General features: G+C 34.6%; 1 protein-coding gene across 1 annotated transcript in view; it reads right to left on the reverse strand.

The window, feature by feature from the left end:
• The window catches only part of DZIP3 (DAZ interacting zinc finger protein 3), a 121,900-nt gene that overhangs the window by 95,023 nt on the left and 12,256 nt on the right, over positions 1-14,621 (reverse strand). Inside the window, exons 2-5 of the mRNA XM_079923415.1 lie at positions 13,855-13,956; positions 10,183-10,252; positions 6,648-6,803; positions 695-811 (exon numbers count right to left, since the gene is read on the reverse strand). Coding sequence (XP_079779541.1) covers positions 695-811; positions 6,648-6,803; positions 10,183-10,252; positions 13,855-13,886 — 375 coding nt within the window. The 5' untranslated portion in view covers positions 13,887-13,956. The remainder of the gene's footprint in view (positions 1-694; positions 812-6,647; positions 6,804-10,182; positions 10,253-13,854; positions 13,957-14,621) is intronic.

Raw genomic sequence — 14,621 nt, forward strand, 5'->3', positions numbered from 1 at the left:
GTATCATTTGACCTTGAACATATAAGTATGTCTTGTCAATTTTATCTCACATGATTACTCAATAATAGATGACAGAAGTTCCAGTTTTTACACATACAGAAATATCAGTAGAATTACATATAGAATGGATAAACAACAAGGTCCTACTGTATAGCACAAAGAACCATATTCAATATCCTGAGATAAACCGTAATGGTAAAGAATATAAAAAAGAACGTATATATATGTGTACCTGAATCACTTTGCTATACAGCAGAAATTAACACAAAATTGTAAATCAACTATACTTCAACTTAAAAAACAGAAATATCAGTAAAAAGAGGAGCTGATTATCAATTAGGGGGAAAGGAAGGAGTAGTTTTTAAAGTTCATGACTCTCCATTTCTAATTGGGAAAGCCCATTTTTAGGGCTTTCAGAAAGTTCAAGTTTACTCTAGAAAGTTCAAGTTTCTCTATTTAAGATGAACAATGTTATGGTAGGAAAGGAAACTAGAATCGGCTCATTAAAGAGAAGCAGTCATGAGAAAGTACAAGACATGTGAAAGAAATCAATCTATGTATACCTTTCTCTAGAGGTAAATGAGGAAAATACAAATTGGCCTACACCTTAAAATAAGCATACATTGACAGTTCTCTCATTGAAAAAACGTTGTCCAAGTCCATTATTTCAAACTTTCAAAAAGAAAACACTTACAGTATAATTAGTAGCTTGAATGTTCCTAAGTGCTGCTTCCAGTTGTGTTATTAAGAAACGTAAAGTCAAAGCAGGAACAATTTCCTCCCCATTTTGGCTGTTGGCTGCAACTTCTCTCTGTGGAAAATAATTTGGTTGAAAATTTCCTTAAGTTAGAGCAAATATCAACATTTATTTTTATTATACAAATAATACATGCTCATTGTAGAAAATTTGGAGAATAAAGATGATTTTTTAAAAAATCCACATGACCTAGATAAAATTGTTCTCATATTTGTTTGTTTTTAAGTAGTTCAAAAAATCATCTTTGTAACTACTTCCTCAAGATACTAAAAAGCACTCCTATGCCTGCTGAAGGGTTGGCAATGTCCACTCCTACTTCAGAAGAAAGTCGTAATCCCACTTCATTCTCATACCTTCTATTCTCTAACATAGCTAAAAATCTTCATTCCAGCCCTGAATCTCTGGTAAATAGGAATGCTGGCTTTAAAAATACCAACACCAAGGCAAACCATCTTTTGCTGTCATCTAATTTGAACCAAGTTAATATAAGATTTATTATGTACCATAGTTTATTTACATAGATGAAATGAAAGGAATTAACTATGTCTTATCTTTGTGTCCATTCCCCAATGCCTTGTACCCACAAATGCTTGGCTTAAATTACATTATTTGTTTAATGATGTATTATCTATGTGGGAAATTTAATCTACACTTTCTTAACTTGGTTTCAAGTATACAATACTTCCCTGTTTTTCTCCTAGCCTAACTAGATACTTTACTTCAGTCTCCGTAACACTCTATTTAATGAACCTCTTCTCTATCAACACACATTCCCTAGATAAAGTAATCCACTGTCGTCTTTTTAAATAGCGTCTACACACTAACAGTTTTCCAAATTTATATTTAGAGCTCAGAACTATCACCTGAATTCCAGACTCATGTATCCAACCATATACTCAACAATATCTCTTGAATTTGAATAGGTATATAAAACATAACACTGAAGTTCCACCTTTGCCAAACAGTTTAGGTAGTTTCAGAGCAATATTCTCAACAAGAACTAAAAAAGCTGGATAAAATACAAAAAAACACTTTTTTTGTTTGGAAAGCTACCAAGGCACTGAAAATCTCTGGGGCCAACATTCAATAGAGGAGGAAGGCCCAGAGACAGCAGACTGACTTTTGGAGCCACTTATCTCCTTAAGGCAATTGCTGTATTCAGTTATGGCTGAGAGGCTGAAATGCTAGACAGAGCTTTCCACAAAGCTGCAGAGCTAGAGGGAAAATTGGAGTGTATGACCTATCAAGGAATAGGGGCTCTGGTAAACACCTTATTCTTTTGGTTGGGACCCTGAAGAAATTTACCCTTAGAGTCAAAGTGTCTGTTTTGGTTCCAGTTGGAAGCAGTAGTGGAGTGGTAGTGGAGTGGAGCAATGGTAGTGGAGTGGAGAAGGGCATCAGGGAGAGAAAGCAAGCTTTAAATGAACAGATATGTTATTAAGCTAGTTACCCACAGTGGATGACTAGGGTTAATACAACAGAAAAACATTGAAAAATTCAAGCCTCAGTATTATCCAACTTAAGGGGAGAGAGAACTGGGATATTTATATAATAATTCCCAAGGTTTATTGACTGAGTGCTTTCTGAGGTAAGGGGGGAGTATTAGTTCCTTGGGATCTCTAAACTGCCATGAGAATTACAGCCTTCTGCAGTTCCAGGAAAAAAAAAAAAAGGCAGGCTTCAAGTATAGAGATGTAGATATGAAAACTGGAAACTGTCCAGAGTATACTGAAATGATAGAGTTCAAGGGGCCAAGGGGTATGGGCAGGGCACTGACAGTATCTGCTACAAAGGGTAAACCACAAATAGACTCTTCTTCACAGAACAGAAGTAAAGCTTGGAGTCATCTCAGTCCCTAGTTGAATTAAGTGATCTGCAAGAAAAGCACAAATAAGCAAGATTCTGTCCTGTTTTCCTAGTTCTTCTCAAAAGAAGGTTGCTCTAAACCAACCCAGGCAGCCACTGCAAGTAGCAGAATTCTGTATTATCCTTTAGATGACTATGGAATTTAAAAATAATTTTATTGAGTTATAATTAACATATTTCAAGGTGTACAACATAGTGATTTGACATTTTTCTTATGACATCATCATGAAATGATAGTTGCAGTAAGACCAGTTAACATCCATCATTATATGAACTTTTTATAATATTATTGACTATGTTCCCTAGGTATATATTATATCCCCTTGACTTATTTATCTTATAGCTGTAGGTCTGCACCTCTTAATCCCCTTCAGACAAAATAGATAACTATGGAATTTGTACTGATGTTTTTATGTTCATTCATGATTTTGGTTCTTTTTGCCTTCTTTTTTTTTGAACATTCTTACCAGGCATTTATCCATTTTATTGGTCTTTTCAAAAAATCAAGTTTTGGTTTAACTGGCCTTTTCTAGTTTGTTTTATTCTATTTCATTAGTTTTAGCTATCTTTATTCTTTTTTCGCCTGTTTTTTAATTTGCTGTTCTTTCCTTAGCCTCTTGAATTTTATGTTTAGATGACTTATATTCAACCTTGCTTCTTTTTCTATTACATGCATTTCAAGCTATAAATAATCCCTGCAACACAACTTTTATCTAATAACACAAATTCTGATATATGTTTTTCATTCAGTTCCAAAATTTATCTAATGTCCAGTGTGCTTTCTTCTTTGATCTCTGGTTTAACTAGATTAGACGTATATATCTTAACTTAGGAACAATGGTTTTCTAGTTTATCTATCTGTAACTAATTTCTAAATTAATTGTACAGTTGTTAGAGAACATGCTCTGCATGTTCTGATGTTTTGAAATTTGATGAGATTTGCTTTGTGAACTAGTATACCGTCAATTTTTGTAAATGTTATATGCATTTAAAAAGAATATACATTTTGTCACTGTTACACATATATAAGTCAATTACATCAAGTTTGCTACAGCTCTACTAATTTTGTGTTCATGTTCTATTACTTATTAAGAGAGCTATGTTAAAATCTTCCACTGGGATTGCTGATTGGTCCACTTCCCCTTCAGTATTACCAACTTTTGTTATTACACATAACATTTCTGAATGTATTTGGGTCTACTACTGGAATTTCTCTTGTATTTTCTACACTTGTCTGTAGAGCCAAGAGCAAGTAACACAATCTTTTAATTATTAGAGCTTCATAGTAAGTTTTTTTTTTAATTTATTTATTTAATTTATTTATTTTTGGCTGTGTTGGGTCTTCGTTGCTGCGCAAGGGCTTTCTCTAGTTGTGGTGAGCGGGGGCTACTCTTCGTTGTGGTTCATGGGCTTCTCATTGCGGTGGCTTCTCTTGTTGAGGAGCATGGGCTCTAGGCATGCAGGCTTCAGTAGTTGCAGCACGCGGGCTCAGTAGTCATGGCTCATGGGCTCTAGAGCACAGGCTCAGTAGTTGTGGTGCACGGGCTTAGTTGCTCCGCAGCATGTGGGATCTTCCCAGACCAGGGCTCAAACCTGTGTCCCCTGCATTGGCAGGTGGATTCTTAACCACTGCTCCACCAGGGAAGTCCCCATAGTAAGTTTTAATATCAAAGTGGGCAAATTCCCAGTCCTTCTCTCCCACACTTCTCTTTCGTAATTTTCCTGGCTATTCTTCCCTTAATTTCCCTTTAGAACTAGCTTTTAGTAACAAAAACAAAAACAAACAAACAAAAAGAAACAACAAAAAAAAAACCTTTTGTTATTTTTATTGGAATTATATGATATTTGTACATTTTAATTTCAGGAAAATTGACTTCTCTATCACATTGTGTCTTCCTACATGTATTGCTTCCCATTCTGGTCTTCGTATCTTACCTTTAATAGAGTTTTAGAAATTTTTATTTATTGTTTTAATATAAAGTATTGATTTCTAAACTTAGTGTAAAAAAATCAGTGTGTGGGGGTACTTACTAAAATGCACATTCCCAGACCTCCCCCCAGAGATTTTGATTCTTTAGGACTAGTATGGGGGTCAGATAGGCTCACGTAAGTGGCTTAGGAAAAACTGTGAGAAACACTAGTTTATATCTTGTATATTTCTTAAGTGTTTTCCTGGGTATTTTATCTTTTCTGTTACTATTAAAAATATTTTTCTTTCATTTTTACCTTCTAACTGGTATTGTTTATATATATAAAGCCTACTGATTTCTATTTCTTATTGTGGTTTCTGGGTGATTTCCAAAAGATAAGAGGGAAATAGTGGCATTATTCCATCAATTTCAAACCAGAATTCATACTTGTGGTAAATTACCACACTTAAGATTATAGCTGTATATAAAGTCTTTGGATATTTTTAGAGTTTTTTATATTTTTAATCATAATAGTATTAATTTGTTTCATGGAAATAATTAATGATATATTCTTTCACAGAAAAGGTAAATGTGGCCTTTTCAGGACACCTATGGTGTTCTGTCTCTGCCCCCCAATTAACTGTCACAAAGAAGAGAAGATCATTTTCTTTAACTTCGGGAAATTCCATTAATTTACAAACTGATACCCATCTTGTGTTGAAAGTTTCACAACTTATTATCTAGAAAAACTATTTCTAAGATGCAAATTGACAATATATTCTCTAAAATATTTATCTCATTAAAAAATCAAGGTCTTATTATTTTTCTTTATATTTTACATTTTTGAAAAATCTGTCAGTATTTTACAAATTAGGAAAACTGAAAGCAGTTTCCTCTCCCAGAGTGGCATGTTGTGAGTTATTAGAATAAACACTAGACCTTATAGTCAACAGCTTATAAGCTACTAACCCACATTCCTATCATTATCCTTGAAAGGCTAGCATCAGCTTTATTTAATTAATAAAAGTGTAGAGTCAAAGCTGAAACCAAAGCCCTTCACAAGATATAAGATGGAGATGTCAAGACCTTAGTGGCACTGTTATGGTAAAGAAAGAAAGGAAAGAAAGGAAAAAAGGAAGGAAGGAAGGAAAAGGAAGGAAAAAGAAGGAAGGAAAGGAGGGAGGGAGGGAAAAAAGAAAGAATGAATGAAAGAAAGAAAAGAAAAGAGTCATTGTAAAATAATAGGAAATGCATATATAATAAGAAATACATATATTGATCTGTCCCCAGTTCCTGCCAATATTTGGTCTTTGCCTCTGGTTCCAGACACAGAGCTCCTAAAACCCTTGGAATTTCCTGGATGATAGGAGTGTCTTTTGTTCTAATGAGGTGACTCTCAGTGGGCTTCTGGATGGAGGCTTGGTCACCAGAAAGACCAAGCCATGATTAGAAGCTTGGAAATTTCAGCACCATACCCCAAAGAGGGAAGAGAGGCTGGAAACTGAATTAATAATTAATCATGCCTACATGATGAAATCTCCACAAAAATTCTAAAAGTATGGGCTTTGGAAAACTTCCAGTTTGCATATGCACATGCCAGGAGAGTGGTGTACCCCAACTCCAAAAGAAGAGAAGCTCCTGCACTTAAGACCCTTCCTTGCCCTATGTATATCTTCCTGTGATTGTTCAGCTGTATCCTTTATCAATCATATCATTTATCATGTAATAAACTGGTCAACGTGTTTCCCTGAGTTCCGTAAGCTGTTCTGGCAAATTACTGCACTCATGAGGGGTCATGGGAACCCCAATGTATAGCCAGTCAGTCAGAAGTACTGGGGCAACCTAGTACTGGTGATTGGCATCTGAAGTGGGAGCAGTCTTGGATTGGGCCCTTAACTTGTGGAATCAGTTGCTAACTCCAGGTAGACAGTGTCAGAATTGAATTGATTTATAGGACACCCAGGTAACGTTGGAGAATTGACTGTTGCGGACTAAACCCACACATCTAGTGTCAGAAGTGCTGTGAGTATGGCAGTAGTGTGAGAGTAAAAGAACACAGTGTATCATATACACAGACCTACACTTCTGCTCCAAATATCAAATTATGATCTTACCTGCATAGTTTGGAAGGAAAAATCTTCTTGTAAGAACTTCTTGATGTGAGGAACCACACCTTTTGGTAGAGTATTAATTGCATTCAATAACTTCTTCACTTCTAATAGCAGGTTAACAGGGACAAGATCAGTAGGTATGTTCTTTTCCTGTTTGTCCTAGAAGACATTATTAAAAATTTACACAATTATACATGTTCTAATTTACTCTAATATTAAAACCAGCTAAAGTATTTTTTTTAAAAAAGTTCCTTTACATGCTATATGTAGATCACTCTGACAGACTACAATAAGAATAAGACATTCTCTCTGCTCTCAAGGAACTTACAACATAGCTGAAAGTTTAAGACTAAAACTCAAGAAGCTTTAATCTAAGGAAGGCCATCATACATGAATTTAAAAGTTATAAACAAAGCATAGATTCTAAGATGGGAATAATTATGTCTTTTTTTGATGGTGGTGGTATGGGAAACATGAATGATTTTAGGCTTAAATGTGAGTGAAGCCTTAAAAAATGGTTGCCCTTGGGAAAAACACAACATGTACTGAACTGGTCCATTTAAGGCATAAAAAATGCTAAGTTTAAAATATTAAATAGATTATTCTACAAAATAATATGAAAACTATATCCAACAGTGCTTTTTACGTTATGTGACTAATGTTTCAGCTACTAAACACAGCAATTTGAAAATGAATAGTTATAATACTTTAAATTATAAATAAATTAGTATAATATAATGATTCTACATATAATCTCAATCCAATCAGAGCCGAATAAATAGTAATAATCTTGGGACTTCAGGAACTGATCCTACAGACTTAATAAAGCTGTAGTTAATGGTTAACTGATAGCTATATAGTCAAGTCTTGCTGGATTTTCTATTAACATTAATTGTGAGGAACGAATGGGCAATAGAAATGAATAAAGATCCTGGAACAGATGGATGATGGCCTTCCTTCAAACCTTAACAAGATACCACAGTCCTTACACCCTGCTGAAACTTTGGGAATATGAATATGTAGCCACTGACCTCTGTATTTGAGAACAGAAAGGTTATTACTGCAGAGGCCATGTAGAGTCACTGAAAACGCAAAATAGTCACTGGTGTGTGGTAACTGTGACTGCCTGGTTTCTAACAGACCTGGAACTACCCAGGAAAGTAACTAGGAACCAATAATGTCCACAGCAGGACTACTACTCTTCCTCTTCCTCCTCCTCTCCACTTCTGGTTTTGAGTCTTAAATTGAGATTCCTTCATTCCCAACAACACCCAACAAACACATCTTACATTTTACGGTACTTCATTATATTTACACCCAAAAATGTAGGAAATGTTAACAGTTTGCTAAATCTCAGTAAAGAGTATATAAGTGTTCATTGTAGTAGTTTTGCAACTTTTCTGTAGGTTTGAAATTTTTCAAAAAGTTAAAAAAAAAAAGCTTCTAAAAAATAACCAAACAAACCTTTATAAAGAATGACCATTGTCACACTGTTGGTGGGAATGTAAATTGATACAGCCACTATGGAGAACAGTATGGAGTTTCCTTAGAAAACTAAAAATAGAACTACCATACAACCCAGCAATCCCACTACTGGGTGTATACCCTGAGAAAACCATAATACAAAAAGAGTCATGTACCAAAATGTTCATTGTAGCTCTACTTACAATAGCCAGGACATGGAAACAACCTAAGTGTCCATCAACAGATGAATGGATAAAGAAGATGTGGCACATACACACAATGGAATATTACTCAGCCATAAAAATAAATGAAACTGAGTTATTTGTAGTGAGGTGGATGGACCTAGAGACTGTCATACAGAGTGAAGTAAGTCAGAAAGAAAAAAACAAATACCATATGCTAACACATATACATGGAATCTAAAAGAAAAAAAAAAAGGTTCTGAAGGCCTTAAGAGCAGGACAGGTATAAAGATGCAGACGTAGAGAATGGACTTGAGGACACAGGGAGGGGGTAGGGTAAGCTGTGACAAAGTGAGAGAGTGACATGGACACATATACACTACCAAATGTAAAATAGATAGCTAGTGGGAAGCAGCTGCATAGCACAGGGAGATCAGCTTGGTGCTTTCTGACCACCTAGAGGGGTGGGATAGGGAGGATGGGAGGGAGACACAAGAGGGAAGAGATATGGGGATATATGTATAGCTAATTCACTTTGTTCTAAAGCAGAAACTAACACACCATAGTAAAGTAATTATACTCCAATAAGGATGTTTAAAAAAAAAAAAGAATGACCATTGTCAATAGTGCATATATTTCAAACTAAGGTCGATTCTGTAATCAAAAGTCATTGCAGAATCATCTAACACTAATTACCAAATTGATACACAAGTAAGATTATGGCATGAATAAAATTTTTTCAACAGGAACTACTATAAGCTTCCTGTTTGTTAAATAATCTTATTATAAATACAATTTTAATTTTTAAGTTAGTTGTCAAAATATTTGATGCTCAATCCATTTTTGCAAAATAGATTTAGCATCTAAGCCAAATTAACGTTAAAGTTTCCACCCCCTTTCCCTCTGTATTCCGAAATCTGTATCTAGAAATGGCTTTTCTGGATCCAATCCCCCGGTCCAAGTATACATATTGAACATATTGTATTTCATCTGCAAAATTTTTTACAGTGATAACCTCATGCAGGTGAATACTATGGTTATTTTACGTTTATATATTTTTTCTCCTCCTAAGTTACTGGATAACCTTTATTAACAAATGGACATCAATCATTATATAAAACTATGTGGAAAGTAAAAATTACACTAACAAGAACCTAACAAATACCTCTCATCCATCCTTCACTAAACATAAATACATGTGGTATTCACAAACATGTGTCTGTATTTTTTTCGGTACGCGGGCCTCTCACTGCTGCGGCCTCTCCCGTCCGGACGCGCAGGCTCAGCGGCCATGGCTCATGGGCCCAGCCGCTCTACAGCATGTGGGATCCTCCCAGACCAGGGCACGAACCCGTGTCCCCTGCAATGGCAGGTGGACTCTCAACCACTGCGCCACCAGGGAAGCCCTCTGTATTTTTTAATCTACCATAAAGTATATTGTCACTGGCAATAAAAGCTTTATATTAGTGTATAATTCAGTTATTCATTTAGAACTGGAGGTTCTGACAGTAAAGATGATAAAAACAAGACGAGAATTAACTTCAGAAAGAACTCAATGAAATGTCTTACTAAATAAAATTCTCTATGTATGTTTTATTTCTATGTGTATAGTGTTCACTTTGTTTGAATTTTGCTTTCAAAAGACAAATAAGAGATTTCTTACAATTGATTGTGGGATGTTTCTGGGCAAGTCAATTCAATTATCTACTAATTTTAACCGACAGGTAGGATTGGTGTTTAGAATGATAACTTTGAGACACAAATATCAATTATCAAAGAAAGATTTAGTGATGACCACTAAGGTAGGAAAATTTTTAGCAGATAATTAAATTGATTAGATTTAGCATTCTATTCTCATAAAGCATTAGTTAACTGACTACATTGTCTCTTACCAGTTGATCCGTTGATTTTTCTACCTTATTCTTGGTTTCCTCCTTAGCCTGCTCCTCCACAGGAAGATCCCTATTTTAAATGAAAAAGCATTATATTCAGAGCATCTCCTTACAAATAACACAATTAAACTGTAATAGTAAAGAATCTGACATGCGAATTTTTGCCCGAAAGTTTCAGAAGTGTAAACAATATGTACCAAAGACTGGTAATAGTGGTAGAAGCCATATCTCTTTAGGAACTCAAGTTAAAGAAAAGAAATTATGCCATGTCCTTACTGGATAGTGGCAGAGAGAATACAAAGCTGATGTAAAAAATTTTTCATCTTTAACAAACACACAATAGACCAAAATAATGGGAAAAAATAACTTTATAGCACTGTTTCTCAATGTAAAGAAAAAAAAGGTTGCAAAGGTTGATTTTTGATTTGTGTGTGTACGTGTGTGTGTGTGTGTGTGTGTGTGTGTGTGTGTGTGTGTGTTTATGAAAATAATTGAGGTCTGGAAAGGATCTATCTTACAGACATCTTTTTTTTTTTTCAGTTTCCTGGCATTGCAATTGTCCAGTTTTTCAAAATGGCTTTTTAAATTGAGGCAGAATATCATATTTAGAAATTATTAACTATTTTTATAAAAAGGAATAACAAGTTTTGCTTTTGAAATGGGCTTGAAATGTGAACATATGCAGTATTATTTACTATATGGAAAAATTCATTTATAAAATTGCTTTTGCCTATATACAGCACCATGACACAGGATTCATAATAGAAGAACCATAACATAGGGTCATATATGATTTATATAATTTTCTTAATCTTATACACTAGCAGAGATAAAACTGATGTGAGAAACTTATGTCAATTGATTGACTTATTCAGAATTGTACTTTGTAAATATTATCCTATTTTACTTCATATTTATGTACTCATTTGACAGACAATCATTTATCATTTACTATGTGCTGATTTTGTCAGGGGAAACTGAGACATAAACAATGCAGTATTGTCCACACAGTGAAAGTTTCAAACAAACAATATTTCACAGTATGAGTCTCAGTGCTCTTTAAAATATCATGGTAAAGAGAAACCTGTTAACTGTTTTTTCCTACACTTCTAAGCCCCACTACAAAAAGGAACACAAGGAACTGTGTTATCAAGGAATGAAAAATACTGCAGCAGTATTCTGAAGCCTCTCCATGTTTAAGAGTACAAAAGGTACTCAAAATGGATACTCTACTTGCTAACTCCATTTCATGATAATTCACTCCTTAACCCAGTAGTTCTCAGTCCCAGATGCATATTAAAATCACCTGTGAAGCTTTGGAAATATCCAGATGTCCAAACTCTACTTCAGAGCTTCTTAATCAAACGTGTGGAACATGAGCTTCTATATTTTCCATAGGTTCCATAACAAATTTTGATATAAAAACTTAATTCATCTGTACTGCCTCCCCAACACTGAAATTGCTCTAGTAAAAGTTGCTAATGAAATCGTATCTGCTACTACAATAGCTTTGTCTTAGCTCCTCAATCTACCTAGCTTTTCTGCATTACTTAACATTATCCATCATATACTCCACCCCTCCTTGAAAACCTCCACATCCTTCGCTGCTATTGGTTCTTCTCCTAGCCCCTCCAGCTGTCCACTTCTCAGTTTGTACCACTGGCTATCTCTCTTCCTTTCATTTACCTTATTCATCTATTATTTTAATAATATTTAATATAGAACTGCTTACATTAACACTATCAAACCATGCTCCCCATGTATTAGAACAGGAAGGTACATCAGTGGTCATATATGGCAGGCTACTTTATTTTGTAGATGGGTAAATTAATGCCCAGAGAGGTCATACACTAGAAAGCAGCAAAGCTAAAACTAAGTGCAAGACTAGTATTTTTCTTTTGCTATTCTGCTACTTTTACCACCTGTGTACTTTATTCTGCTGCTGGGAGAAGCTGAAATTTTGGTATAACAATATACCTGAAATATTGAATATATATAGTATACAGTAATGTTCCATTTTTAGCCCTCTTTTTTCTTAGTACATTTTCTACTTAAATTAATCTCATTTATGCCCATGAGTAAACACTCCTAGATAGGATTCAGGTCCTTCTTATTGAACTACCTTACCTTCAAGTCTCTAGCCCAATATTTGACATAAAGTAGGCACTCAAATAGTTATTGAATGAATAAATATAAAAACAAATAAATGAGCAAACTTCCATGAACTCAAATAGCACCCCATTCTAATGATTCACAAATCTATTTCTGCAGACTTAATCATTCTTTGATGCTACAGCTACACATTTCCTTCCACCTACTCGACAATCTCCATAAGAATAAATTAGCGACACCTCAGTCTGGCTTATGTCCAAAGCTGAACTCATTATCTGTCCTCTCTTACTTTCTCAACACACATTAAACCTGTCTCCTTTTGTGATCCTCATATTAGCTAATGTTACATATTTCCTTCTGGTCATTAGAAACTTTCAAACCAACTCTACTACTCTTTTGCCCCTTTTCTCACATTTAAGTAGTCAAAGAATTCTGTTGATTCTAGTTCTGTAAATCCTTCCTCTCTTACTATTTACTATTCCTATCATACAAGCCTTCATTAACTACTTCCTGAGCTATTACAATTGTCATATCTTGTCATCCTTCCCACTATCAACAGAGGTAGTCTTCCCACAATACAGTGTAAAATTTCATTTCTCTTCTTCAAATGTCAATGGCTCTGTACAAAATAAAGCTAAACTCCTTACCAGGAGTCAAAATCCTCCCCAAGAATTTAAATACTTTTTCTTGCTGTTTCCTCAGCCAAATGACCTCCCATCTGCTCTGTTTCGACACCCATCAAAAGCCACCTTTATCCTTTAAAGTTCAGTTCAAATGTCACCTTGTGGAAACCCACTGAACCCCATTCAATAATTATTGTTCCTTTCTATATATAGCCACAGCATTTCTACTATAACACTTAGGCATGCATTTTGCCTAAAGATAAAATAACTTTTTATATATCTTCCTACTATGTTATAATTCTCTCTCAGTACATACATTTTGTCTTAGTCTTTATTCCCTAAGTACAATGGAGGTAAGTAAATACTTGTAAAACAACACATTGCTTATTATATGAGACAGTGAAAGGTGGCAAGGAGATCTCCAATACTAACCTGCTCTTTAGTATTATATGGGAGAGGTACAAGCAAGCTGAACTTTCCCTAATTTGAGGGGACAGATTGACATTTAGCCTACGCCCAGTTGAACCACTCAGTAGTCTTCTATGTTACGCTTAGGTTACCTTCTATAAAATGGGAATAATAATAGTATCCACCTCACTGAGTTGTTATGAAGTTTATATAAGTTAATGTTGGTAAGTCTATGTAAGTGCTTGTTAAATGATAAATAAAACATTACTTTGTTGAGAATGGCCCAGGTGTGGCAAGCTATGGTTCATCTTTCAATTCTTAGCTATTTACCAGGGTGTGGTCCTTAGAGAAATTTTCTAAAATTAGATTTTACCCAGTTTACATCCCCCACTAATCAAAATTGCTAAATTGTCTTGAAACGTAAGGGTATCTCATTCACACTAGCTTCCCAAAGTTATGTGAAAAAGACCAATGTCGTGTCTTCAAAATGCAACAACTGCAGTTGGTTTTTTGTCAACCCATCCCTTACCTCACAAAAAATTCTTCTGGTAGAGAATCCATGCTGCACAATATTCTCTTGCAAGTTTTATTCCAAAGCTTGCAGACTGACTTTTACGACTGCTGTTTAAAGCTGTAAGGAAAGTAATACTTTTAGTGGGAAGGTAGAAGGATTTCATTCTTTCTTCCCACTATCTAAATAGTACATAATCATTAAAGAAAATTTTGAAACTGCTATAAAACAAAAATCACAGTTTCATCATCTAAACATAAATCACTACCTATATTTTAATATACTTAATATTTTCCAAGCATAGATATATCTTACCAATTTGTAATCATATTGAATAGGGAATACTCAGCATTACATTTTTCACCACTGAACACTATATCAAAATCATCTTTCATGTTATTTTATACTCCTAGTAAACATTCTCAATGGCTACATAACAACTGGTTGACTGGGGTTTCCTTGCCCATTTCCTTACAGTTGGACATTAAGATTGTTTCACATTTTTTTCATTATAAATTAGTATTGTGATAAACTGCACTGCCTATGAAGGCTTTTCTATATTTATGATTAATTCCTTACAGTAAATTATCAGAAATAGAATTCCTAGGTCAAAAGACACAAATATTTTAGGCCTCTAGGTGCATATTGCTAAATGGCTTCCCAAATGGTTTGTAATAATGTATTTCCCAGAGGTATAAGAAGTTTCTCTTTAACACAATCTTGATAGCACTCATTGTTTTATTTTCTTTTAGTCTAAAAATAACATTTAGCTACTTTTCCGGGAT

Source organism: Stenella coeruleoalba, assembly GCF_951394435.1.
Source record: "Stenella coeruleoalba genome assembly, chromosome: 5".
In the NCBI taxonomy this organism is placed as follows: Eukaryota; Metazoa; Chordata; class Mammalia; order Artiodactyla; family Delphinidae; genus Stenella; species Stenella coeruleoalba.